General features: G+C 51.2%; 8 protein-coding genes across 8 annotated transcripts; 5 read left to right on the forward strand and 3 right to left on the reverse strand.

Moving 5' to 3' along the window:
* Nucleotides 1-84: 84 nt before the first annotated feature.
* lreA (GATA transcription factor LreA) lies at nucleotides 85-3,348 on the reverse strand (the record flags this gene model as incomplete). Its single annotated transcript, XM_025710366.1, has 4 exons — nucleotides 85-1,822; nucleotides 1,876-2,314; nucleotides 2,393-2,487; nucleotides 2,556-3,348. The coding sequence occupies 4 exons, from the start codon at nucleotides 3,346-3,348 to the stop codon at nucleotides 522-524; spliced, it is 2,628 nt and encodes an 875-aa protein (XP_025557684.1). The 3' UTR covers nucleotides 85-521.
* Nucleotides 3,349-5,114: 1,766 nt separating this feature from the next.
* Nucleotides 5,115-6,617, forward strand: BO88DRAFT_192178 (putative RAS small monomeric GTPase). Its single transcript, XM_025701827.1, has 5 exons — nucleotides 5,115-5,291; nucleotides 5,399-5,447; nucleotides 5,526-5,542; nucleotides 5,626-6,060; nucleotides 6,123-6,617. The coding sequence occupies exons 1-5, from the start codon at nucleotides 5,237-5,239 to the stop codon at nucleotides 6,440-6,442; spliced, it is 876 nt and encodes a 291-aa protein (XP_025557685.1). The 5' UTR covers nucleotides 5,115-5,236; the 3' UTR covers nucleotides 6,443-6,617.
* A 1,755-nt stretch (nucleotides 6,618-8,372) lies between these two features.
* On the forward strand, nucleotides 8,373-9,354 carry BO88DRAFT_475496 (uncharacterized protein). Its single transcript, XM_025711876.1, has 4 exons — nucleotides 8,373-8,834; nucleotides 8,903-8,949; nucleotides 9,065-9,149; nucleotides 9,279-9,354. Exons 1-4 carry the CDS (start codon nucleotides 8,651-8,653, stop codon nucleotides 9,290-9,292), a joined length of 330 nt encoding a protein of 109 aa, XP_025557686.1. The 5' UTR covers nucleotides 8,373-8,650; the 3' UTR covers nucleotides 9,293-9,354.
* An 833-nt stretch (nucleotides 9,355-10,187) lies between these two features.
* BO88DRAFT_398355 (Zn(II)2Cys6 transcription factor domain-containing protein) lies at nucleotides 10,188-11,229 on the forward strand (the record flags this gene model as incomplete). The annotated part of the gene is made up of 4 exons (XM_025705315.1): nucleotides 10,188-10,304; nucleotides 10,361-10,458; nucleotides 10,521-10,838; nucleotides 10,878-11,229. 4 exons carry the CDS (start codon nucleotides 10,188-10,190, stop codon nucleotides 11,227-11,229), a joined length of 885 nt encoding a protein of 294 aa, XP_025557687.1.
* Nucleotides 11,230-11,716: 487 nt separating this feature from the next.
* Nucleotides 11,717-13,030, reverse strand: BO88DRAFT_430065 (uncharacterized protein; the record flags this gene model as incomplete). Its single annotated transcript, XM_025709212.1, has 6 exons — nucleotides 11,717-11,862; nucleotides 12,102-12,230; nucleotides 12,476-12,593; nucleotides 12,675-12,785; nucleotides 12,855-12,954; nucleotides 13,011-13,030. The coding sequence occupies 6 exons, from the start codon at nucleotides 13,028-13,030 to the stop codon at nucleotides 11,717-11,719; spliced, it is 624 nt and encodes a 207-aa protein (XP_025557688.1).
* A 1,918-nt stretch (nucleotides 13,031-14,948) lies between these two features.
* Nucleotides 14,949-16,514, forward strand: BO88DRAFT_192314 (aldose 1-epimerase). The gene is made up of 3 exons (XM_025701828.1): nucleotides 14,949-15,015; nucleotides 15,074-15,653; nucleotides 15,720-16,514. The coding sequence occupies exons 2-3, from the start codon at nucleotides 15,154-15,156 to the stop codon at nucleotides 16,210-16,212; spliced, it is 993 nt and encodes a 330-aa protein (XP_025557689.1). The 5' UTR covers nucleotides 14,949-15,015; nucleotides 15,074-15,153; the 3' UTR covers nucleotides 16,213-16,514.
* A 3,105-nt stretch (nucleotides 16,515-19,619) lies between these two features.
* BO88DRAFT_408890 (nicotinate-nucleotide diphosphorylase (carboxylating)) lies at nucleotides 19,620-20,989 on the forward strand. Its single transcript, XM_025707826.1, has 3 exons — nucleotides 19,620-19,795; nucleotides 19,866-19,921; nucleotides 19,987-20,989. Exons 1-3 carry the CDS (start codon nucleotides 19,640-19,642, stop codon nucleotides 20,717-20,719), a joined length of 945 nt encoding a protein of 314 aa, XP_025557690.1. The 5' UTR covers nucleotides 19,620-19,639; the 3' UTR covers nucleotides 20,720-20,989.
* Nucleotides 20,990-21,079: 90 nt separating this feature from the next.
* BO88DRAFT_375482 (putative anucleate primary sterigmata (ApsB)) lies at nucleotides 21,080-26,435 on the reverse strand. Its single transcript, XM_025704335.1, has 3 exons — nucleotides 24,004-26,435; nucleotides 23,312-23,947; nucleotides 21,080-23,230 (listed from the first exon to the last, which is right to left on the reverse strand). Exons 1-3 carry the CDS (start codon nucleotides 26,164-26,166, stop codon nucleotides 21,116-21,118), a joined length of 4,914 nt encoding a protein of 1,637 aa, XP_025557691.1. The 5' UTR covers nucleotides 26,167-26,435; the 3' UTR covers nucleotides 21,080-21,115.
* Between the last annotated feature and the right edge of the window lie 42 nt (nucleotides 26,436-26,477).

A 26,477-nucleotide genomic window follows, 5' to 3' on the forward strand; every position in this document is an offset into this window, starting at 1 on the left:
ATAGGGAGGGGTTGATGTAATTCTCCTTGTCTCTCTGCTGTATACTACTCACTGCTATGTGTATCATATGGATAGATGGGGTGGGTGGATTGTGGATATATCTGCATGCATATATGTACATTAGTCAATCAAGACAGTATCGATCATTTTTGACTCGTCATCTTGCCACAGGGCTAACTGGGCTTGCCGGCATATCACCGATAAATCCCGATCAGTACTTACTGATATCCTAGATAGCATAACATATAAAAGAGCTAATATACACTGTACAGGTCACCTCCGATCAAGTCCACAGAATCCTCCCCGACGCCATCCATCCATCCCATCCATTCATCGTGACTCGTCACGCCATTCTGATTCCTCCCCAATCCAGCAAGTCCCACAAGGTATCATCGTATCATATATAGCGAAAATGCTCAACATACTCAAATCACATTCAAGTCAGACAGCCACACACTAAAACGTAGAAAGCCACCCAAAGAGATGAAATAAAAAAAAGGGGTAATATAATATAGGTATCATCACGTCCGTTTCCCTCGGGCTGCTGTAGTCTGTCCTTGCGCAGCATTGCGGACCTGCTTTGCCCATCGTAAGCCACAACTGTTGCAGAGGTCGCGGTTGCCGCTGGGTCCGCGTCGCCATTCTGGCGTGCTCTTCGTTCGACACATCGCGCAGCTCTTCTCCACTATGATTGTGCTCTGTTTGCGCTTGCGCTTCTTCCGTCGTGTGAGGAGTCGTTGCACCTCGTCCGATAATGTGCGGTTCTGCTTTTCCAGTTCTCGTAGCTCGAACTGCCAGCTGGATCCCCTGGTCGGCGCTAGCTCGGAGAAGAGGCTGCGCTCGCGTAGTGGGATCAATTCCTGATTGCCAGAGGGTAACCGGCTGCTTGACCCTGTCTGTCCAGCAACATCTCGCCCTGTGTCCGTGGCGCTGGAGCTCGTGTCGTCCGGGCTGCCATTCGGCAGAGGCCGGTGAAAACGCAACTGGGCGACCAAAAAAGAAGGTCGCTCCCCTTCTTTGCTGTCTCCCGGTATTAATGTTGTCTGCACGGGCAGCATATGCCCCTTCTTGTGGCGGACCTTGTGGAGAAATGAGACCTGTTTTCCCGAACGAGCTGTGTCCAGCGCCTCCATGACCTGGGCCCGGGTATCTGCTCCCGTGAGATCTTGGATGCTCTTCCCAATGACATCGTCCGCCACACGACCTAGAACCGGCCGAGCTTTTGAAGAGATGAAAAGGACAATCCCAGACATCGAAAGCTTGGCCCAGATGTCATTCTCCGCCAACCCGCCCCGGCCAATCGTAGCAACCTGGTCAAGATTGTACACCGCACGCGCTCGTCCTCCAAGCACCATGAACTGTCGCCCCCGGTCGGTAATATGCCATGACCCATGGCTCTCAAACCAGATATACCCGCTGTACTTCTTCCGGATGCGATACACCACGCTGACCGGCTCGGTGGTGATGCGCGCTCGTAGATCGCGAATGACCGAACCGATATCGCTGGGGTGGCACACTGCAGACAGGCCCTTTCCGACCAATTCTGCTGGCTCATACTCCAGCACCTTCCGGCACGAGGGTGACAGATACAGAAACTCTCCCTCAAAGGATAAAACGTGGATGATGTCGTCCATATTCTCCACCAGCATTCGGTCCAGATAATGCCGGTACGACGGGCCGGTGCCGCGCAAGCTCTCCAACACCGTAGACACCTGATCAGGGGTAAAGAAAGTCGCTAGGTCCGGATTGGAGCGGTAAACCTCAGGCGGGACCACATAGCTCGGTAACTGGCTGCGCTGGTAGTTGATCATGTAGGTTCCATCTGCAAACAGTACGATTAGCTTAGCAGCGTCAAAATACGCATTCAGAACATACTCGGATTCCGTCGCGTCACTGCATCGGGCGTCTCGACCAGATCCACCTGAAACCCAACGTAGAACCGGTAGTCGCTGCCGCCCCATCGGATCGGAAGCATCGTGATTAGATTCACAAAGGGCTGGCCGCCTTTGCGGTAGTTGATGATGCTTGCCTGGATCTCTGTCCGCTCCTCTATCGTCGAGCGCAGGCGATAGGCCGTATTCTCGTCGACGAACTTGCGCTGCATGCCCCGCTGAACGACTCCGTCTGGCCCTTGGAGAAATCGACAGTTCTGCCCGACAATCTCCTGGTTGGTGTAGCCTGTGAGCCGCTCGAACGCCTCCGAGACGTAGACGATCGGATGGTCTTCCAGCGTGATATCACACAGGACAAATGCGCACGACAAGTCAACTGCCCCGATATTGATCTTAGGGTTCGGTCGGGACACCACTTGGGCCTAGTGGAGAGGTCAGTCACATGCATATCTTCCAGACGCGAACGCTACTGCGGAAGCGGTCGACCAAATTCAACCTACCAAAACCCCCATGATATCGAAGCCACTTGACGAGTAGATACTAGCATAAGGAGAGTCGCTTCCAGCTTCCACTTTGGCCTCGGGTGGAAAAGAGGCTTTATGGACGTGAAGACCCGCATCAGCTTTTCCGGTCAGGTTCGACTTAGATTGGAGGAGAACCCACCCTTCACTGGGGATGACCTCTTCGGCTGGATGAAACGATGAGGAACGGCTGGATTGACCGGTTGGGTATAGGACTGAAAGTCCGCGGGCTGACTTTGAGGTAGCGGTTGATGATCCTGGGACGGCTCTCTTGCGCGGGAGAAGTCCCCCGCTGGTCCCCGGACCGGGCCTGCAGCCTGTGCCTGGGCGGAGACATCCTGAGTCGTCTGTTGACTCCAGTAGGTATTAGTGGCGGACTCCTGGATCTGAGCGACCGCGTACGCTGCGCCAGGATCCAGATGGACGGTCTGGGAAGGTAAGTGAGGATGATGCTGCTGCTGCTGCGGCGGCGGCGGCGGCGCTGAATGCTGCTCCAGACTGGGATCTAGCGGTCCAATGGACGCGCCGAACATGGCCGGATCGTAAGGAAAGGCAGTTCCTTGGTCCAAGCTCATTGGCATGGTCTGCGCGGCGGCCGACAGGGGATGGTAGGGATGCATGGCGTGGGGAACATGCCCCGAGAAACTGGCCGTGTGGGAAGAAGCATGATGATGAGCATGAGGAACCGGAGATTGAAAGGAAAAGTTATCGGGATGCGAAGCAAAAGTCGCGGGCAGGCCAGCAGCCAGCAGATCGGAGGGCTGGGCGGGATAGGCAAAGGAACCGGGAGGAAAATGGCCGGGAGTGGGATTGTAAGACATCAAAGAAGCCGGATGGGGGGCAGCATTGGAGTAAGAAGAGGATGCGGCGGGGCCCAGTTGGGGATCCGGCATGGAATAGTGTGCCTGATAGAAGGCATCGTCGAAGCCTTCCATGGCCCGCAACAAACAATCTTGGAACAGCTTCACGTCCGATCGAATCGAGAAGCGGCAAGAGACCAATGAGGAAGACGCATCGAGATGGGCTGCTGATGCGAAGCAAGTCAGGGAATAACTAAAACCTTAGACAGTCACACAAACACCAGGGGTGGGAGGAAGAGTAAGTAAGTAGTAGGTAGTTACTCCCAAACCCCCGAATCAGATTCTCCTCAGTTCCCTGCCTATCGGAACAGTGGGAAATGATAATAATAATAATAATTCAGGGAAAAGCAGCGGAGATCGGTGGAAGATAAAGTGGACAGACTGTGGACAGAACAGAATGAATCCACGCTGAGATGGGGAAAAATTAAAAATAAAAAGGAGGGGAAAGCAATGAAGCGTGAGCAGCTGAAAAGAGACGGACGAAAGAGTGGAAACGACTAGCAATTCACTGGTCGGCCGGGACTTAATTACTATCACCAAATCAATCAATAATATGGCGGTTCCCTCAATATATAAGGAAGTACTGCTTTTTCCTGTATTCCAGGAATCGGAGAATTAATAGAGGAAATGGAATAGGTAGAGATGGGTGGTGGATGTCAGTTGCGAGACATGGGGGGGCATTCATTGTATTCGCCGCAGTAGCAGCAGTAGCAGCAGCAGTAGCAGCAGTAAGTACTTGTGGTTAGAGCAGGACTAAAGTACTAAAGTCCTTAACTATCCACACCAAGTGGGAAAGGAAGAAAGAGAAGAAAGATGAACGATTGGATCGCAGGGACAAACCAGCCGGGCAAGTGGCGGGGCGGGCCAATTGACCCCGGGAGGCCAGAAGATTCCGGGATGATGTGTCAAGCTGGTCGGTGTGATGGATCGAAAAGGAATGTTAATTAAATGAGAGGAGAGGAAAGGGAATTGATAAAAAAGAACAATGGAGGCATCAGATGGACCAGTCAGTCTTCGGGGAGATTCTGGTGGTGGAAGATTTGTGCAAACAGTATCTATGGAGTAGTGTAGAAAGTAATTGGGAATTGATATTTGTTGTCAAAAGTTATAAATAAAAGCAGTTGATACTACTTACTATCACTACTACTTAATTACTGATATACTCCCCCCCCATATTTAATTACTACTCAATATGTATCTAGAACAGGTACCAGGTACCGCACGCTCCAGCCCGCGTCTGCAGCATGTCGGGGTACTGGTGACCCCCTCTTCTCTTCATCATTTTCTCCATGGCAGTTAAATCCACTTGATGTTTTTTGACATCAACGATTCATTCCTCTGATCAATTGTATTCTCCTGGTCCACAATAGATTTCTATCTATCCTACTCTCCCTTATCAATCATCACCATCTTTAATATCATCACCACCCAGTGATCGGCCATCCGCAATCACCGAAATGGACCCCCAAAGGGGCGGCGCTTCGCTCCGTCGGCGTCTGAGATTTGCCCACGTTGGGGAATCCTTTCTCCCATCATTCCTCTCTCCCCCCCCCCTTACTCCGAGTCAGTGCTTGAAAAACTCGAGTCGCAACTTCTGTCAGATAAACTTCGTCCACATTCTTATACCCTGTTCTTTCACTCTCATCCCCAAACTGCCTCGGTGTTTTGTCCGTTCCGCCAGGCCACACCACACAGCTCGCCTCACACTGCCCCTGTAACGCCCCTCTCGGGTCCAGTCGCATTTCCATCTACTTGACGCGGACTCAAAAAAACATTTTTGCGAAAGGATACATTCAGACACCCACCTTTTGGTGGTAGGAGAATCGGGTTAGCCGACTAGCTTCAGGGTCAAAATTCGCTCGTTACACAACCATTGACCCTTGTCTCTCTCTGTTTGTTACTACTGGACCCGCCGTCGCGTGCGCATCCCCGACACCGATCTATCTACCCGCACTCCCTCACCATGGCCGACGCCACCGACAAGATCTCCATCACCATCTGCGGCGATGGTGGATGCGGTATGCTGTGCAACCCCATCTCTTGAAGCCTCATGTTTCTTTCGTCATTCCGGCGCAGGGACTGCGGGGCTACAAGGGGGAAGAACCTTATCGCTGATGGCCGCTAGGAAAATCATCCATCACCTTGCGCCTGGTGCGGAGTCAGTGGATTCATGAGTAAGTCTTGCAGATAGACTCCGAACATCACATGTTGTCGAGAAGTGTCCGGCATGCTAACTCAGAACAATGTGGTAGATACGACCCTACAATCGGTATACCCTCCTCGCTGGTCTTGCTCTGCGCTATATCCAGTCTAACAATTACTGACATCGGGCGATCTGGTTGAACCGTGCAGAGGATTCATATTCGGTTACGCGCGTGGTCGATGGCGTGCCATACTTCCTATCCATCACCGACACGGCCGGCCAGGAAGAGTATCGCGGCTTATGGGCGGCTTCCAACCTGAGATCCGACGCCTTTCTTCTGGTGTACGACATCACCAACAAATCGAGCTTAGGCGCTTTGGATTACTTCATGGACATGATTGAGATCGAAACCGAACAACGCCTTGAGGACAATGATCGGTTGCGCAAGGAGTTGGGGGCCAGTGCAGATGGCCTCGATGTGGGCATGCCACCACCGGTCAAGATTGTCGCAGGGAACAAGTGCGATCTCAAGGACAACAGAGTCATTAGTTCACGGGAAGGCCTGGAGTATGCCCGAAAACACGGTTGCGGTTTCATGGAGACCAGCGCCAGGGAGATGGTCAACATCGAGGAAACCTTTGCCCGTAAGCCTCTTACCACTATCGAGCCAGGCATATACGCTTGCCAGGAGCTAACACTCTCGCAGTCCTAGTCCGTCGGGTCGTCGAGGCCCGTCGACTACACTACCAGAAGGGTCCTCCGACCAGTCAAGCCGCTCAAAGGGGCGAGCCTGCGACAGCTGCAAAATCCCCTGCTGACACGGTTGTTAGCAAGGAAGGTAAGGGAGAATCGCAGAAGCGCACACAGAAACGACAGAGTGGTCTTCGTGGGCTCTTTGGAGGTAAACGTGCACGTCAGGATCCAGGCGAGAAGGGCCATCTTCAACCAGAGGCAATAGGATCGGGGCAGAACAAGCCACCCAAGCCTGCAAAGGCAAGCATATGGAAGCGCATGAGTTGTTGTTAGGCTGCAGGTCTGCCTATCGCGGTCGTCCATCCTTCTTTGTATTAACATTTCGACATTATACCCCCTTTTGTATACTACTTACTCAGCTGATTTCAATCCCGACCGTTAACCTGTTGATGCATCCTCAAATGCAAGTTCCATCATCTACTTTATTGACGTTTAGTTTGCATAGACGGATAGATCGGCATGTTTTGAGAAAACACAAGACTGCTAGTAGAATCCGATGGCTGTCACAGGAGCAGAGCATGGATTAATTAACAATGAGGTCACCGGCGAGCTTTCTCATCAGTTGCAGGACACTAACCTGCAATCCGGGCGACAAGGGGCAGACAATGCATCGCTATATCTTATCAGCAACCTCTCACGGCACACATGGTCTCCCTGCCGCATCCCGACGGAAGTGGAAAACCGAGTGCATCCATGTCAGCACTCAGCAGCGGTAGTGGTGGGGTCAAGATTGGTAGAGCACTGCGGGATGACGCTATCATGGCTGGCGGACTTGACACTATCGCATGGTCTAGACCCGAGAGAGTAGCATGTATCAGCGATCTGTAATCGATTTTCAGTGTTTGGCTATGGACAGCATATTCTGCAATCGTCGAACCCCTGAAAGCAAGAACCAGCATCGATCGTGCTTCAGGTGCAAGGTTCAATCCAATCCCGAGTAGCATAGCCGCTTCGGGAATTAAGCGACACTCGGCATTTTCGATGGGGCACCTATTGGTACATTGTAGAAAACGGGCATGGATCAACATGAAAAAGAATAGTCCAGCGGTCATTGATCGCAGGATCAGAAACCTTATCTGCCACTCTATAGCACCCGAGGCAGTGGTGCAAGTATGAAGTCATCCCTGAGCTGAGCCAGTGGCACTTGCGGACGGGGGCACCGTACTCCGGCAACGCGAACTGGCTTCGAGAGCAATAGCCTGTTGGGCTTGATTCAATCATATCCTGTTGTCACCACAATCTAAGCTGGAGGGGAATGACAGGGGCATAATCGAATCAGACCTGCGACCGTGCAAGTGGCATGGTCCATCGGAGGGATGATCAACGTCATTGACTGTCATGTGCGGATAGCTCCAACGGCACCTCGTGGTGGAGAGGAGCTGCTACTACTACTGCTTCAAGGCAGGAAAGTAAAATTGGAAGAACAATGATTGACCGGGCTATTGAATCATCCCAAACTAAAGCTGATCACGAACAACAATCGGAACCGACGATTGGATTAACGCGGCATTCGTTCTTCCCTGCTCCATCCACCTGGCGGCCGACGGTGTGGCAAAGAAGGATTGGAATCAATCCGGTCTGCCGTTAAGCTTTCGAAGGAGAGCGCCAATCGCCAAGACTGGTGATCAACAGGTCTTGTACGACTATGGAGGGAACTAGGAGAATAGTAGCGATCAGAGATATCGGACGGGGAAAGAAATCCGTGTTTGATCGCCGAATCGGGATTTTGACGATGCACTTTGAATGGAGTCGAAGGGGGAGAGAGAGAATTGAGATGGGTTTATTGACCCTGTCAGTGTCAGGTAATGTTCACACTTCACAGTAGTCATTATGGAGCCACCACCCGATGGTCCATACACCTTTACATACCGCTCCAGAACAGTGGATTCATGGTTTCGAAAGCTAAGTAGTCTTACCCGTTCGGCATGGGTTTGCCGAGTTGGGTCAGCTTCGAAAAAGAAAAAAAAAAAAAAAAGTATTTGGTTATGGAAATATATTCAAGGTGGATATTCTTGTGCCGTAATGCCGGGCTATGCAGGCTTGGGCTGTCATTCCCACAGAATGCGGTAATTCTGCGATTTGATGCAAACCAGCTTGAGACTAGAGCTATGAATGTACCTGAACATCGGAAAAGGTACATCTTGCTTCAAAGTGAGTCTCACACATCACACGCGCTGGCACAGGTAAAACCAACTATAGCTACCTACGTTTAGTCTATATTATCTAAGTTCTCCCTCGTGATTGATTGTCCACGTATTCCCACCCCATCTTTTACTTCCTCCAAAGATCTTTTCCACACCCTACGTAGACTATAGTAGTCGAAAAGTAGGGCCTCACTAGCCAAGGCAGACACCTACGGTACATGAAGGGAAACCCCCGTAGAGTGTAGACATGGGAGGTACCTGTTCATAGTACCGATCGGATATACGGCCTGAGGTGGGCCATTGAGGTTTTTGAATCGTTTTGGGGGCCCCTCCCAACATGAGGGAAATAAAAAGGAAATATATCTCAATGAGGAAATTTCCCCAAAGCACGCAAAGCACAAAAAGGAAGTTGGCACCTCCGAGGTCCGAGTCAAGCAGTCTCCGATGCCGATTCAGGCAATCAGCACGTCCGCCTGGGCTGGTTACTTCCGTTATCCGTTCAACCTGTTCCTCCGTATCAGGTAAGATACCATACATACAAACGGCGCAGGGTTCATCCACGTATTGGTTATGACGTATGGTTACACAGTATGGAAAGCGCTACCTCAGTTCACTCAGAGGTACCAACTTATAATAGTATAGGCAAGGAATTGACACGCTGTGGCTGCTGAGGCAGGTGAAGCTTTGGAGCACCACGTTGGATCAAATCTTAAAATGCATATGTGCCTTGAATTTAACCCGGTTCATGTAGAAAGATTTTTCCGCTGTTTCCCCAAGGAAGTGGACAAGTGTGACGATAAACCAGCCAGCCAGGCAACAAGCAAAGCAAGCAGTTGGTTTAGTTCATGTAGTAGTACCAGGAAAAGTTATGAATGATACAGTGCAAGTTTTGGGGGAATGGTTAATACGATGTCAATACCGTACAGAGAAAAAGGGCCCCACTGCATAAACCTCCAGACCTCTAGTGGCCGGCCAATGATCGGCCAGCGCCGCCAGACCCGATCCATTCTGGTTCCTTTGGACTGCGTCAATAATCCCAAGGGTAAGACGGCGACCATTCCTACGTGAAGGACCGCCAACCTTACTATTATTTTTAATCAAAAAATAAAAAATTAAAAGGGAAAATAAAAAAAAAAGAAATCCATGGGGACTAGACTAATTCGAATAAATAATCATCCAGGCCCATCTGTAGTAGCAATTATTATTATTATCATCATCATCAATCATCATCACTCTGACTTTACGTCGTCCTCGTCTTACTCCTCCTCCCTTATATCTAGTTAAAAGAGCTTCGACCCTCCCGGTTTGGTCAAGCCTGGCCTTCTTCTGCCTCCCAGATATACTTCCTCTTTACCACACCATTCACTACTACTACGCACCTTGCCTTAGCCCAACCACCGGTGGATCGTTGTAACGCTATCCTGTCCTTGGAACCGTTCAACTTGATCATTAATCATTACATGCGGTTGTCTCGATCGAGCTCTCGCATTGGCTCGACCCTCTGAACCTTCTCTTGCTCATTACACCTTTTACCTTTATCCATCCGGCCTCGTTATATCATCGACCAATCTTACGTATTGTCGATCACTGATCATTGCAACACCGCACCACAGAAAAAGGTATAGGCGAGGACAAGGCATAAGAAAAGCAATAAGAAAAAGAAAGGGAAACGAAACTTCGAAAGAACAGAGAAAAAGCAAACCCGACTAGTCAACCTACAAAACTAACCACCGGAACTGGAACTCGCGCTTTCGATACTCTTTTAATTTTCACCTTTTTCTTGACTGGGGAGATACTCTTTTGATTCCTCTGGCCACATCTGCCTTTCAATACCCGCAACCAATCCTCCCTCACCTCCATAAGTATAAATATATATGCGCACAATGACGGCACGCCAATCATCACCTACATCCGACCACTCACATTCGGACGGTAATGTCCGCAAGAGGGTCTGTAAGGCATGCGATCGGTGTAGACTGAAGAAATCCAAGGTAAGCCAAGTCATGGCTCAAGCGTCAGCTTGTCCTGATGCACTGACCCGGTGCAGTGTGACGGATCCAACCCATGTGGTCGGTGCAGGACAGATAATGCCATCTGTGTCTTTGGCGAGAGGAAGAAGGCTCACGACAAAGTGTACCCCAAGGGGTGAGCTTGCACCCAGTCGACATGTTGTATCATTAGCTAACCTGGCTTACCGCCGCCTTTAGATATGTCGAGATGCTTGAACAACAACAAACGTGGCTGGTCAATGGCCTGCAAGAAATGTACCGTCGCGCCTTGGAGGGCGAAGGCTGGCCGGGAGAGCCCTTGAAATGCGAGCCCAACGGCCATCCTCTAACACACGATCTGCTTACGCGACTTGGCGCCTTGGACCAGACCAAGGGTGAGCGCTTCGAAGAGAATACTGAGGCTATGCAGCAAGATCTCTGGAGGCAGAATTCCGGACACATGCAACGCCAGGAGTCATCCGACGGTAGCTCAGAAAGTGCGCAGTCGCCTATCATGCCCTCCCGCTTCTCAGACCCGTTTGCTCGCCAGCTCTCGAGTACGCAATCCAGCTTTAGCACACTGTCTCAAACGCAAGGACCCACCATCAAATCAGAGCCTCAAATGGCACCGACGAATCCCGCCTTCGTTGCGCCCATGACTATGCAAGGCGTCGTGAATCCCCTCGCCCTCCAGACCCCGCAACAGTGGCCCAACAATAACTTTGGCGCTTTCGACGATATGGATCTAATAGGTGCATCCGATTATACGAATCTGTCCTTTGACGATCAGGTTCCCTCGCCGATGTTCAACCGTCAACTACCAATGAGCTGCATGCTTTCCTCTTCGTCGTATATGGACACCAAAGGCGACTATGAAGACATCAATCAGTTCTTGAATGCCAATGCGCCCGAGATCGCATCGACCTGAGATCGCTTCGATACGACGAGATTTAGCATATTAATGTCTCTCTTTTGTCTGACATTTGTTTTGCATACGCCGTACGACGTAACGCGTGTATTATATACATGCTACATTTCGACATTGGACTACTTTTTTGAACATATGGCAGCACTCCCCTTCCTTCAGAAGGATAATCGATGAGCTGTACAGTGTTGGATTCTTTTGGGTGACTGGCATCACATTCTTTTTTTATTCTCTTCTTGTGGGGACAGCATCCTCTACATATTATTTTGGTTTATACTTTTTTGATGATGAAGGCGCCGAGGTGTTTTGGAGTTGGAGTTTACACAAAACATTGGAAGGCTTGAACAGGCAGGGCGGTTGGTTTTCTCTTTACTTGGATGCGGATGCTTTTGCGTGGATACTTGCCGATGCTGGTTCTAGTTTTCGGATGTTCTATATGTCATTCTTATGTCCCGGACGTTGAAAATATACTATTTATTCTCCATTCTTCTTATTTACTTTGGTCTACTTCAACCTTTGTCCGAGAAGTGGCCGAACATTTGCCTAGGGCGCAAGGCGTATCGGCCAACGGAGACCGACTGCCGAGGCCAGGAACCTTCTTTTTCTGCTCGTTAAGCCCAGATGACGTTCCAACCGCTCACGAGTGACTAATGCGGTGGTGGAGGACGTCATGGATAATCAAATCCTAAAGGCCGGTGACAGCTCTACCTTATCTCCGGCCACATCTGCACTGGCTGGGCCACTAACGCGCCCCCGATGGGGATACGAGGTAGATCGTGACACGTCGAGTGAACCCTACTGCCCTCCTGCAACAATATTATCTGTGGTGGTCAAGAGGGGGAACCTGATCGCTGAACAAGAATTTCATGAACAACAAGTCTTCCTGGCCGATGGATCCCCATGAAAAAACGAAGAGGGTCCAAAAGTCTCCACCCTCGATACGACGGAGCCCAATTTGATGTTTGGGTCTGGCACGACGGAGCCCAGCCCAGCCCACACACCCGCTAGTGGAGAGCGATGAGTGGGAAGGGGGAGAGGTTTTTTTCCCATTGCTGCCTTTTCCTGTTGTTTCTTCTCTTATTTCCGTCTCTTCTTCCCTTCCATGGAGCCTTTGCCTCATCTGCCTCTGTGGATAGACAGTTGAGTGGATATTGCTGGTCAGCCACGGGCGGACCAGCACACAGGCCGAAATGCCGACCTCCCGACCGTGTGTCAGTGTGCCAGTGTCCAGGCAATAAGCATCGCTTACCTGGTTCGACATCCGAGTTCCCATCGGAATACGCCCACTCTTTGCCAGGAAGGGACTGAACCTTGATTTCCCTCCGGATTACGGAGGATTCGGCGTGATATTCTACTGGCAATGGAAGCTGTCCATCTCCTGTCGTTCCACGTGTAGAGCTACGAATTTACAAATTTTTTCCTTTTTCCCTATAATTTCTTTTCTTCACGGTCCCCATCTCCCTAATTCCGTTCCGTCTTCCTGATCCAGGTGATGGACACTGGTCCCCCAAAATGGAGAGATAGCCCCATTCATGATCCCTCTTCCCGACGGGACTGGACTGTGAGGGTTAACTGCAGTGTGTCTACAGAGTAGAGCACGGTTGATCCAGTCAGCCCCCTTTCAAGACACAAAAGCAATTGTCTTGTCTGGCAATAATCATCCAAATAATGGGAGGGCAAGTGACTCCCAAACGGGTAATGCACCCCCGGGGGCCCGTCAGTAGGTCACTGCATTACCACTACTGTGGACTAGTCAGTAGTCATCGCGGACCACCAACACACACATTCCCCAGAACATCTGCATGCAGCGCTCACATCAGGGTGTGGTAATGTTGTTGTCAAGTGGACAATGGACGCTTTGATATGGGGTTAGACGGCTCAGCCACTATACAGTACAGCCCGATCGACGGATTTCTAATCCTGAACTCATGGTGAGATCAGGATTTCCCAAAGCCACCATTGCATGCTTGTCATCACATGTCCTATTGGTGCTAAGCATTCAGTTACTTCCGGAGAACATCTCTCTCTCGGAGTTACTCTAATGGCACTGGGCCAGGCTGTCTATCAATGCATGGTATAGGGGTTCCCGGTACTTCTTAGTGTTGTGTAGTATTTATTAACATAAAGGGGTTCCTTTTAGCAATGCCGAATGCCGATGCAACGGTTCTTGCGGTTCCCGGGGGCCGCGCGATTTCTACCTAGTGCTGTGCTTCTTACGAGGTCATATGCCATATGGCATATGCCAATTCAGCCAAGTTGCAAATGGAAATGCAAGAATGGGATGAGATTAATGCCCAGCAAAAGCATTATAGCATCCATCTCAATTGCCGTGGCTAAATCGAGTACTCATCAACTACCGTATGTAGGGACGGGATTATCAAAAAGCAAAGAGCTACTATTACAAAGATAGGGCTGTCCAGGTGGCAAGAGTGCCGCCACAGTTTGGTCTTTCTCAGGGGTTAAACCCACAGAGCAGTGAAGAAAAAGATCGTCTTCAATTATAGATGAAACTTGGTTCACACTATCCCATTCTATGCCAATACATTTATTCTTGTGATTGAATAATAAAAAGAGGAAGTATCTCGTTCTCGCTTCCACAGTTTGGTTAAAAGCGCTGAATCAGCGGATTGCGGACTCGGCACGGAAGCCCCAAGCTCCGCGGAGGCCGACCCGAGGTTTCAGTTAGTAGTTACGGCTGGAATTGATTAGTTGAGTGACCGTAAGTTCAATTGACTGATGGAACCTTCTTGTCAGCTTCGGAGCGGTTGTTCGCCTTAACTCCACGTTTCGGACCTGCGTGTATTGTCATCCCGACACTAGTAGTAGTTGGCAGTATGTTGTGGTATGACATGACATACGGTTATTTACGGTCTGTCTCATTGTTTTGTCTGTATTTAATCCATCTCGTAACCTAATCCCACCTACGGCCCTCCCACTGAGTTAGTTCTTTTGTTCTTTTACTATCAAGTAACCATCAACTTAGGTTATAGTATTAAGGATTTAGGAGCTTGGTCCCTGCAGCCGTTCAACGGTCAAATTGGCGCATCTCGCAAGCCCTTCGGAATGAGTCATTATTGTGTCAGATAATTAACTAACCATCCATAATTTTGCGGGGACCCTTGGGAAGTGAGCGTGCACTGTAGTCTAGTGACTGGGTTGGTAGCTTGCTATTTCTTGTTCGATGTAGGACCCCGGATATTGCCTGTGGATGGGAGTGAGGGAGAGAGTGGGATGCCGACTACTAGTTAGCTAACTCTCGATCCATCCCACGCTGCTCCTCTTATAGCGTAAGCAGTATCCCGCCGGAAGGAATGGCAGGTAGTCAAGCCAAGGGACTAGTTTGATCATGATGTCTAAAACAAAACCTTAGTATAAAGTTTTAAACTACTAATATGATGAAGTTCCGACCAGCCACAGTTTATTCTGAAGCATATCCAGTCCAAGCTATGGATAGCTATGATCGAACTCCTTACTCTACTGACATGGCGGCATCTATCTGCCTGAGGCACAAAACATCCGGAAGATTACCCGATTCGGCAAATCCACCACATGCTACGACGTGCGGTTTAGCCTAATATGCGAGAAGAACAAGGCACAAGATGGCATTCAGGCATGGGGATCCTGGAAATTTAACCGAGTTTAAATGAGCCTCGCAGTAAGAAGGGTCTATCTATCTTATCTTTGCACCAATCCAAGTGATTGAAGCACGTAAGCTCTTTAGCGTGAGCCTCTGTCGTATTGGTCGCGATTTCTCCAGTTGGAGCAGAATTGCGGGGTAGCGGGCGGAAAGTGAGTGACCACCCCTCTTCATATATCGACTACTGTCTTACTTTTTTTCCATCAAAAGTTTCAATTGCCCCTCACTAGACACGCCCAACTCACTAGAAAGATCAGAGATACAGCAAGAATTCAGCGCACTCAGTCAAAATGGGCGACAAAACCTCCGCCAAGTTCCTCTCCCTCGGCGCCATCATCCAGGAATTCAACGTGGACGGACAAAACATTGTTCAGGGTTTCGTCACGAAAGAAGACTACGAGAAGCACAACTCCCCCTGGTTCGGCGCGAATATCGGGCGTGTTGCCAACCGCATCAAAGACGGTGTTATTCAGAACCTCAACGGACAGTCGTATCAACTCGAATTGAACGACCCTCCCAATGCGCTGCACGGCGGTAGCCGCGGATGGGGTCGCTGCGAATTCGATGGTCCAACGGTGTTGAACCGCGATGGGAAGATTACCCTGCTGTATACGTATCTGAGCCGTGACGGGGAGGCAGGATACCCGGGCACGGTGGAGTTCAGGGTCTACTATACCACGAGTGAGGAGGTGGAGAATGGCAAGACTACGTCGGTGCTGAAGATTGAATATGAGGCTGAGTTGGTGGGCGATGAGTGCAATGAGACGGTTGTTAACTTGACCAACCACAGGTATGTCTGCTCTTTCTTCTTTTTCACTGCATCGGTTGGGCGATAAAATATTGACCGTCCGAACAGCTACTTCAACCTCAACGGCGGCCCAACCACCGAAGGCACCATCAGTAAATTATCAACACAGGACTACCTACCACTAGAGAACGGCATCCCACTGGGCCCCATCAAGCCCTACCCCAGCGAAGTCACCAAGGAATTCACCTTCGGCCCGCAGAACCAGTTCGACGATGTTTTCGTCATGGACCGCGACCTGTCCCGCATTCCCCTCGATACGCGGGGTGAGCCCCTCCGCCTGCTGGCCGAGTTCCACCACTCAGACACGCGCCTGCACCTGCAAGTGCACAGCACAGAGCCGGCATTCCAATTCTACACGGGCCAAGGCATCGATGTACCCGAAACAGACGGGAAGCCGAGTCGGGGCCCATTTGCGGGGTTCTGCATCGAGCCCAGTCGGTTTGTCAATGCGGTCAATGAGCCCGGATGGCGGCACACGGTCGTTCTCCCGAAGGGAAAGAAGTACGGTAGTACCATCGTGTATAAGGCCTGGAGGGAGTGAACCAAAACAGAACCAGAATTACAACGAGGACCCGAGGTAAACTGCCGGGAAAGAGTCATGCCACAGTGAATCAATAAACGGCCGGTCGGTGGAGAGAATGGTTAGTGCCTAGGCTCGGCATGGGCATGGATGTACGTCGCCGAGGCAGGGACATCCATTCTCTATCTAGAACTACGGAATTCTCCGTCTTTAATTCCGCGGATCACTAGCCATGAAAATTTTTGACATTATTCATATTTTCTTTTTGATCTGAAAAAAATGTCTTGGCAATCATCCGATTATCCATAGCATCACATGATCACAGCGTGCCGATTTATCCTTATCACCCGTGATATGTATCCGAAGCGGGTCTAGTAAGCAAGAGCAAAGCCCAGATTGAAACGAAACGGGCTTATGGAGGAGATCCACCTGAAGCAGAAGACAAACAGTGTGGATTGTGGTGTTTCTATGGAATGAAAAAGCCTCAGGTGGGTGGATATTTTGCATGTGGAGATCCACACCCATTACCAGATCGGGCCTTGTCAGACTAAACTAGCAACAATCAATCAATTCATTTTCCGCGCACTGTACAGATGGAGCCAACCGACCTAACCAAAGACCTCTCCTAGTTAAGGTGCGGGTATACAGGCACCGGGATTGGACCGTTATATCCGCAATATCCGCAGTGGTTCTTGCCTCTCCGTGTGAATGTGTGTAGACTATGACTAGTTAGTATGTAGTTAGTTTGAGCAAAGAAAAGTCTCCGTGCTGCTAGCCTGCTACATTGACTCACTAGTGAAGAAAGTAAAAAAAAAAAAAAAGTCTCCGTCCCGGGGACTGGAAGTTTCCATGGGCTGGCTGAGGGGGGTTAGTTACTAATGATGATAATGCATTAATCAGCATTGGCGGCAGCTTGAGTTTCAGCCAAGCAAGCTATTCAGGGAAAGAATTAAACTTGTTTACTACTGAAATGTGGCTTGGTAAGAGGTATAGTATAGTGTTGATTGAGTTGGGATCATCTGGAAATTCACTCATCGTGGGTTTATGTATGTATGTGCGGGATACGTGTGGTTCCTGATTACTATTTGCCAAGCGTTTCTGGAATCCCGCTATTTGGTTCTAGCGTTTGATATACACAGTAATCAATCAGTCTTCTATATTGGGGAGTGTCGGATGGTATTAAGATACCGGAAATAACTCTGAGGGAAGGTTAGGGGGGATGGAGGGGGATCAATTTAGCTCGATCAGGTATGTTATACAATGTGTGCGTGTATAGTATAAGATTCATCTAGGTCTACCTACATGCATATATCTTAGGGTACAGTTAGTAGAGTTAAGCAGACTGCATAACTTGTGCATAATTACATCATGTATCCGTTTCCAACCCCAAACCCGGTAAATACGGTATGTTTGTATGAGTAATATATACAGTATCAAAACACCGCGGAAATGTTTCGTATACTGTAATAATACCAGGGCTTCTCACTCTCGCTCGCTCTCGGGCACCGACAGTAGATTTCCGGTGAAGCTTGGCATGGTGATCATAGTTGTTTACGGGCTAGAATGGGGGAGGGAGGGGAATATATAATGCATATTATAGGGAGGATTAAGTTTATGCTGGATTTAATGTTGGTGTGTGGACGGATACTGTGATTATTTTGTAAGTAGTTGACCATTCCCCTATTGACTACTATAACTATAGTAGGAGAAAAGTATTCATTCTATGAGTAGGATGGATCTCATATAGGTGAAGTACTTAAGTATGAAGAATTTCTCCAATTTTTTTTTTTTTTTACAGAATTCCCCGTGCATGCCCCATCCCGTTCTTTGTTGTAGTAGTAGTATGCTTAAACCCCGAATTGGAGTCAAAATCCATCCCACACACCCATCCCCCCGTGCGCAGGGACAACACAACACAGCAACACAGCAACCAAGCTAAGCACAGCACACCAACACTAAAATATAAATTCTATCATCACACGATCAGGTGCATGGGATAGCAGAGGCGATGATCATCTTCTTGTATCCCCCGTGCATGTACAGATACATACCTAGTTATGGATGGGTACAGATCAAAAAAGCAAACCAGGTGGCTGGTCTGTGTGACGGGTTTGTACTACTTTTGTTTAAGCTGCCTGGGGGTTGAGCTGCGGGCATCCTTGTCCAGTCAATACATAAGTTACTTTGGAGCTACTGATTACCCCGCGCATTCCCCTCACTGTTCTGGAGTAACTAGTAATTGCCATTTGATGGTCTTTGCAGGTGGGATGAAATAGTAGGTAGGGGTGTGTGGGATGGAATGAAATGAATTGATTGCATTGGATGGACTTGGGTAGATGTCACATGTAGCAGGTGCATAAGGTGATCGAGTGCCGAGTTGTGTGCATATTTCTTTTGACATATCTTGGAGGTAGCTAACATAGTTAGCTAGTGCTGTTTGTTTGCTTATGTTGGGTTGTAGCTCTTGGTTACTACCACTATCCAAGTCAGCTTCATACATTGATGAACGTTGGAAGGTACTATCCCTGTGCTGTTATTACTCTAATACTTAGTTACTAACTTACTTACTTACTGTCAGTAATACATCCAAAACAGCTATACCTTACAACTTCTTGCCAATACCCCAGCCCCTCTACCCCCCCCTGGTTGAACTAATTACCGTGTACCCATGCGTTAAAATTGTGCTGCCTGTAGTTCACCCAAGATTAAACAAGGCAGTGCACATCCATCATGGAAAGATTTTAGACAAAGCCCACAGGGGTTTCAGGACTGATGTCAGCTCATGACGCCAGCATTAACGTATCCATATTTTAGTAACTTGCCAACACCATCGTTTGAGGCTGAGTAGATGTTTACTTTGTATGTAAGCCTCCCCGGTTGTCGTGTCAAAGCTTGAAATCCTTCCGTCCAGTAAACACGACAGCTTCCTGAGACTTTATGTGCTCGGATTAATGGAATCCAGGTCTAGCCATGGGAGCTGTGCTTTAGTAGACAAGCTACGTATCACTAGTAGTTGGGTCCATGGGTTGGATGTGTCGTCGACTTCGTGTTCGTATTCATACTTTGCTTGCTGCATTCGGGGGGATGCGAAGTGACGGACTATACTCCCACTCATTATTAATGTTGATGAAGTATAATATACGAGATGATGTTTACCCTTGAATCATGTGAGATAGAAATCCATAACTTACAGTAAACTATCATCCATTGTTAGTTTATAACTATACACAATACCATAAACATAAACATAAACATGATGACTGGCCTGTGTATACAAATCACATGACCACTAAACAAACCAACCGCAACCCGGAGGGTCCCGATGCCATGCTCCGAAATCCGAGGTGCCCCGCGTGGGGTTTGGTTCCTCCGGCTTCATCTCCATCATCATTCCCCCCCTCATCAACTCCAACCAACATATACATCAACAACATCACTACATACCACAATGGCATCCCAATACGGTGACCTCCGTCACCTCCTCCCAGGCAACTACAAGCGTCTCATTGCCGACTGGCTCGAAGAAGACTGTCCCAGTTTCGACTATGGCGGTTTCGTAGTGGGGGAGTCCGAAGGCGAAGCACGATTACTAGGAAAGAGCGAGGTAACCACCACCACCCACCACCCATCACTAAACCAACACAATCCATACTAACATATTATTCTACACATAGGGCATCCTCGCAGGCGTCCCCTTCTTCGACGAAGTCTTCTCCCAACTAGGATGCTCGTACGCTTCCCCTCCCCCCACCCCCATCATCACTAAGAACCCATATACTAAAGAAACTACAACAGAGTAACATGGCACATCACCGAAACCAGCCCCATTAAACCAATCACCCACTGCGCGACCGTCACCGGCCCTATTCGCAAGATCCTCCTGGGCGAGCGCGTCGCCCTCAACATCCTCGCGCGCTGCTCCGGCATCGCAACCAAGACCTCCAACCTAGTCTCCATCCTCCGCAGCCACAACTGGCCGGGCACATTAGCCGGCACGCGCAAAACAACCCCTGGGTTCCGGGTCGTCGAGAAATACGGTATTCTCGTTGGCGGGGCGGACCCTCACCGACATGATCTCAGCGCTATGACTATGCTCAAGGATAATCATGTGTGGGCGTGTGCGAATAACTCGGCGGCTAAGGATGGTGGCGATAAGGAGGCTGTGGAGGAGGGGTCGATTGTGAGGGCGATTCCGAGGGCGGTGCAGGCGGCGAAGGCGGCCGGGGGTTTCGCGACGAAGGTTGAGGTCGAGTGTCGGAGTTTGGAGGAGGCGGATGCGGCCATTGAGGCGGGTGCGGATGTGATTATGTTGGATAATTTCACGCCGGAAGGAGTGAGGGATGCGGCGCGGAAGTTGAAGGCTGGTTGGGCTGGGTCGGGGAAGGCGTTTTTGGTCGAGGTTAGTGGTGGGTTGAATGAGCAGAATGCTGCTCGTTATGCTTGTCGGGATGTGGATATCTTGTCGACGAGCTCGATTCATCAGGGAACCGGCATTGTCGATTTCTCTCTGAAGGTGTCGTTGCGGTAGTGGGCAGATCTTGATGATGTGATGTGTATCTCCTACTTGCTAGATTGCTGTATTACTCCGGATGAAGACGCAGCCTACGGATAGCTGTGCCAGAAATTAACAGAATCATCCTGCATGTCTATGTACATGTGTCTCGGTGCCATTGCTACCTGGCTTGACCAACGCGTTCAATACACAATGCCCAGATGGCAAATGTCCAAGAAAGAAGACGAACCGAAGAATGAACCGAAGGGTATATGATACATGCAATGATAAGAACATCAAAAGAGCCCTTATGAACACCAGGTGGACTAGAATTTCTTCCAAAAGAATACCACTCGCAAGCCTTGCACTGGAACGCCCAATACGCCCAACGACCATGGCCCACGACCCCCACCTCACCCCCTAAAGCTACGTTCAGACCTCAATGTCAACGTAAATGCCCTCGCCTTCGCTCGAGCTCATCTCATCGTCCCGACGCCGATCATATCCGTCACTCGTGCCCGGGTCTGACCCCTCGAGCCGCCGTTGACCACGCGCGCGCACGTCCTCATCGGTCGACGTGCCCGCGGATAGCTCTTTGCGTACACGCTGTCGCTCGAGCTGCGCGCGGAGTCGCTGGTTCTCCGCATCGCGCTCTTCCAGGCGCCGCCGTGCGCCGCTGCGGTCCAGAAGGCGGGCCTCCCGTTCGGCCTTCAATCGCTTCTCCAGCTCATGCAAGCGTTGAATCCACTTCTCATTGCTCCCCGGGTCAGCGGACATATGTCGGGAGCGAGAACCTTGCACCAATGCTCCTGGTCCATCATTGGCGAGCGTCGCCGTCGAGGTTGTCGAGGCCGAATGCGAGGGTTGAGGGATGCCAGTGGTGGCGCTCCGCGACAGACCGCGCGACGGGGTGGGTTTCTCGACTGCTGAGTGATGACGGATCAGAGAGCCCGGTTCTGCATCGGCTGCAGGGTCTAGGCTCAGCGCACGTGTCGGTGACCGTGGAGAGTTGGATCCAATGCCAACAGCGGCGGCGGAGACAGCCGCAGAGGCAGGTCCCCGGCTGCGTGAGTGCGATTGAAGCAGGTTCAGCTCGGCTTTCAAGAGCCGGTTCTCACCCCGGAGCTTCGCCATTTCAGGAGACATCCCGGACTGGTTCCGGCTGTGCTGTTGTGCGCGCATGTTCATCATGGACTCCTCGAGGCGGTCAAGCTTCTTAACGCGCAGACTGAAGGTGTGCTCCAGCATCTGGTACTGTTTGGTCAAGTCCCGTTCAACACCCTTGATGCGCGACTTGAAGCCCGAGATCACGCTTTCGACGGTCTTGACAGCGAGCAGAAGGTTGCGGCTAAACCCGGGCCAGAAGAGGATGTTGCCAATGACCTCCTGACTGGGGAGATTGCCGTTGATCAAGCTGTTTGAATGCGCCCAGTCAGGTCCGCACATGGCTGACAGGCGTTTCCAGATGTTTAGGAGCATCACGTTGCGCTCGCTCAGCTGGTCGCGGAATTGCTGCTCCAGAGTGGTGAAGCGCTTGCGATCTTGATTACGCGCATTCTCCAGCTCCGAGATGCGCGAGTTGTTCTGTGTGATGGTGCGCGAGGCCTGGTGGTGGGATTTGAGAGCTTGCTCGAACGACTGCTTGTCGGCACGGCGGGCATGGCGCTCGCGGTCCAGCAGCTCGGCCAGCTTGCGCGATTCCAACCCATGACTCTCCAGCAGCGCATCGCGGTTGCGCAGAAGCGACTCCTTGTCGTCCAGCTTGGCTCGCGTGCTTTCGAGCTCCAAGGCAGTCGACTCCAGCTCCTTCTGCAGCTTCATGATGTTGGAAATCAGACTAGAGCGACTACCGGTTAGATCACCCAGCGTCTCTCGTAGATTGTTCTCCAAGTCCAGCAACCGCTCTTTCCAGGTGGCAGCTTCAATCTCCTGCGCCGACAGGTTCTTCCTCAGTTTGCGGTTCTCCTCCTTGGCGGTGGTCGCCTCCCGGTTCAGCTCGTTGACAATGCGCTGCACCTCTTGCTTCTCTTTGCTGCCCACAACTTCACGCTGGTGTCGTTCCTCCGCCAACCGTTCTTCGAGTTCGCGTGTCTTGTCGCGCTCGCTTTGCAGGCTCAGCTGGTAGGACTTGAGCTCTGATTCAAGATCTCCGATCTTGATCTTGTCGCCGTCCTGCTCCTCGCGGAGGAACGCAATCTCATTCTGACTCGACTCAATTTGCACCGTGAGCCGCTGTACTTTAGTGTTGGCCTCATAGAGATCCTTCTCTAGCGACTCCATCTCTCGGTTGCAGTCCTCCAGTTCCTGCTGGACGGCCTTGTACCGCTGGAGATTGTTCTGTGCATCTTCCTCAAGCCGAATAATGCCCTCGCTGGCTGAGCGCATCTCCGCCTGGAGTGCCCGAAGGTTTTCGTCCTGAACACGTACTTCTTCGCTCAATCGCTGACACTCTTCTACCTTCTGCTCCAGAGCCTCACTCATGGCGTCTAGCTCTTCCTGAGCTTCTGCGCGGATGTTTTGGAATGCTTCATCGCGCTCTTCGGCTATCTGCATGGACTGGTCGCGCTCCTGTCGGAGGTTTTGTACCATTTGTTGAAGGTTCGATATCTCTTCTTCCGCCTCATCGACGTCGGCCTGATATGCCTTGTCCAGCGAGTCATAGTCCTGGTTAACCTCATCCAGCTGCTCCCGAATAGATTGGTTTTCGAGCTTCAGAGCCGACACCTGGTCGCGCAGCTGGCCTACGCGCGTTTCGAGGTCTTCGCGTTCGGCATCGTCGCTCGGCGATTGACCCGTGCCATCGCTGGCGCGCGAAGAAGGCCGACCATGTGCCCGGGACGCCGAGCGATCGAAAATGCTGTCGCCGGCAACCGATCGAGTCCCATCCCGGCGTTGACCAAGTTTGAGCTCTTCAATCTCCTGGTATAACCGCTCCTTCTCCCGGTTCCGGGACGTGAGCATCGAGGTCTGAGCGCTCACTTCCTTTCTCAGCTCCGCATTCTCTTGCTTGAGCAGTTCCAACTCCATCACCAGCGTCGAGCTGGATGAGCTAACAGTATGGGGATCGCGGCTGAAGTCTCGTTCGGACGCGGCAGAGTACGAAGCCATCGAGCCGATTCTGTTGCGTTGCCCGACTCGCGCGGCGACGACAGGGAAATTCATCTCGTTCTTCAAGCGCAGGGTCTCTTCGCGCAGCCGCTTATTTTCCTCTTCTGCCTGCTCGCGAGCCGCCGTCTCGGCCTCCAGCATGTCCTTCCACATATCCTGCGGTAACAAACCGTCAGCGTCGAGAATGCACAAAGGGATAATCCAGTACTTACCCTCTCCTCCCGGGCCCCAACATCCGATCCCATGGGCCGCCCGTCACTGAGGGATTTCACCATCTCGGCCAGTCGTCTCTTCTCGCTTTCGCGGGCAATGCTTTCCGAACGAAGTCGCTCGATTTCCAATTCATATGTCTCTGCCCGCTCGCGCAGGAAGAGAATTTCCTCGTCCTGCGCGGGGTCACGGTCTTCCTCGTCCGACCCTTCGGGGTCATGGTTCAGCATCGACTCCTTGTCGGACTGCTGGTCTTTCAACTGTTTTTCGAGATCGCGCAACTTGCGTTTCAGGCTTTGATTGTCCTTCTGCAGCTTCAGCTTGTCTGATTTCAACTCCACATTCTCCGAGATCATCTCCTTGATGCCCTCCTCAGAGCGTCGATTCAGTGCTTCATTGAGGAAATGGATGCGCATCTTGAGGTCAAAGTTCTCCTTGGAAAGACGGTCAATGGTGCTGCTTTGCTCTTTGAGCGTCATGGTGCGGCCACTCCGGGCAAAGGCCGGAGTGGCGCTCGTCCGCTTTTCAGGCGATAATCCACGGCTACCATAGTCCTCCCGGAACTGCTTTACGAATGCGCTGGGAACCTGCACGTCTTTGACGCGTTCTGCGAGAACCGTATCCGTAGGAAATCCGGTGTCTTGGGGTTTCGCCCGTGGTGTCATCGGTCCAGAAGCGTCATCGGGATGAAATTCTTGTTGAGGGCGCTGCTCTGATTGTTGTTGTTGCTGTTGCTGCTGTTGCTGCTGCTGTTGCTGATACCTTTGGTAAGATGACCCCGGACGTGACTGAGTTGGGCCTTCCTCTTCATCCAAGGTCTGTAGGCCTCCTTCTGTGGTCCCGCCAGGGTTCTTCCGATCAAAGATATTCTCATCACTGTATCCCGAGATACCTGATGCCATGCTTCCCAAGCTGACCGACCGGGCCAATGTGTTGCGCTGTCCGGCATGCGCTAAACCCGGGTTGCCTGGCGCTGCACCGCCTGATTGAAGTGCGTAGTCGGCGCCCAGCGTCGCATCACTGTTTGTGATTTCTGTACCTGCACTCGTGACCGAGGAATACGAAAGCCGATGGGCCGAACTGCGGCTAGTCAGATATTTCGGTCGGTTGCTTCGACGACTGCTCGTATGGGAGGCTGTATCGGCGTCATTCCCGCTGTTGTCCTGGAACAGCCTCGACGTCCCGGGCGACACGCTGCGTGATAGGCTGCGAATCTTGTGATGGCTAGATTGTAGAGAGATGTCTGCGTCCGGAACTGGAGAGCGATCAAATGCATCGTCGCGAGCAATCTGGCTGGTGTCGGGCGCATTTTCGGATGATGTAGATTGGTTACGGGTACTTGTCCTCGCTGCAGCGGCCGCCGAAGGAGACGATGGGATCGCTTCCAGGATAGTGGTGTTGTCACCGTGTCGGTCGGGGGAAGCGGCAGGCGTTGCGTCCAAATCCTCCGCTGTGTCCTGTCTGTGCTCATGGGTGGGCGTTTGAGGTGTGTGAGTGCCATCCGCGGCCGCTGGGATGTCATTCATAGAATCATCGGGCGGCACGAACGAAATCTGCGTGCTTTCCAGCACTTCAGGGACAGGCTCCTCCTCGTGTATTCCAACCAAGTAAGTATCATCCGCACCCATAATCCGGTTCGTGGTTGCGACTTCGATGGTCGAAGGTTCGGGCAGAAAGCTGGACTCCATATCCATCAACTGCCGCCGCATTTCCTTTTCTTTGATGAAAGTCTGGTCGTCGACTCGCTCCTGGTAGTCATCGTCGGCGGACAACAAAAGGCTGCTATCGTCGTTGTCGGGCAAAGGAGGGAGGGACAGGTTCGAATCGTCATGGGCGGGGTCTTCCACCGTCGATGGGTCAACTGCGGGATTATGGTGTTGGGCATCACTGAGAGCGCCCGGTTCCTCATGAGCGTAGTGGTCGTCGACAGCGCCGTCTCGGGCGGGAGTGTCCATTGTGGTTGGGGAAAGACCTCCCCGCGCGTTCTCCGCCACCATCAAAGGGATTGGATCGCGGAATACGTCTTCGAGAGCCGGAAGTCCGTCTTCGTGTAATGGATTGGGGGGTGGAGAGAAAGTCGGGGAGCGCACCGGATGCGCGTGTTCGGCGACGTTTGGGGACTCAGGCGACGGAGAGGAAGGTGGTTGAGGCGATGCGGTCGACATGGTGACGGGGGGGAGGGTTTGTTGTCCCCACCTCCACCATGCAATGCTCGACAATCCTAGCCCCTAGGAGACTAGGAGACTAGTAAGAGCTTAGGGATTAACGGGCGCTGAAACGCGGCGGTTGTCTAGACTGGATAGACTCTAGACTCGGGCTCTTGTGCTACCCACTTGGGCGGGCAGCCGGGTTAGCGCCAATGCCAGGCCCGCCAGCTCACCACCACCTCGAGCAAGACGTGGCTGCGGTAAGATTGGAGAATAATAGAGGCGTTGATGCGTAGGACAGAAAGGGTGGTGAGCGAGAGATGAGGGTG

The sequence above is a fragment of the Aspergillus vadensis genome (assembly GCF_003184925.1).
Source record: "Aspergillus vadensis CBS 113365 unplaced genomic scaffold BO88scaffold_35, whole genome shotgun sequence".
NCBI lineage: Eukaryota > Fungi > Ascomycota > Eurotiomycetes > Eurotiales > Aspergillaceae > Aspergillus > Aspergillus vadensis.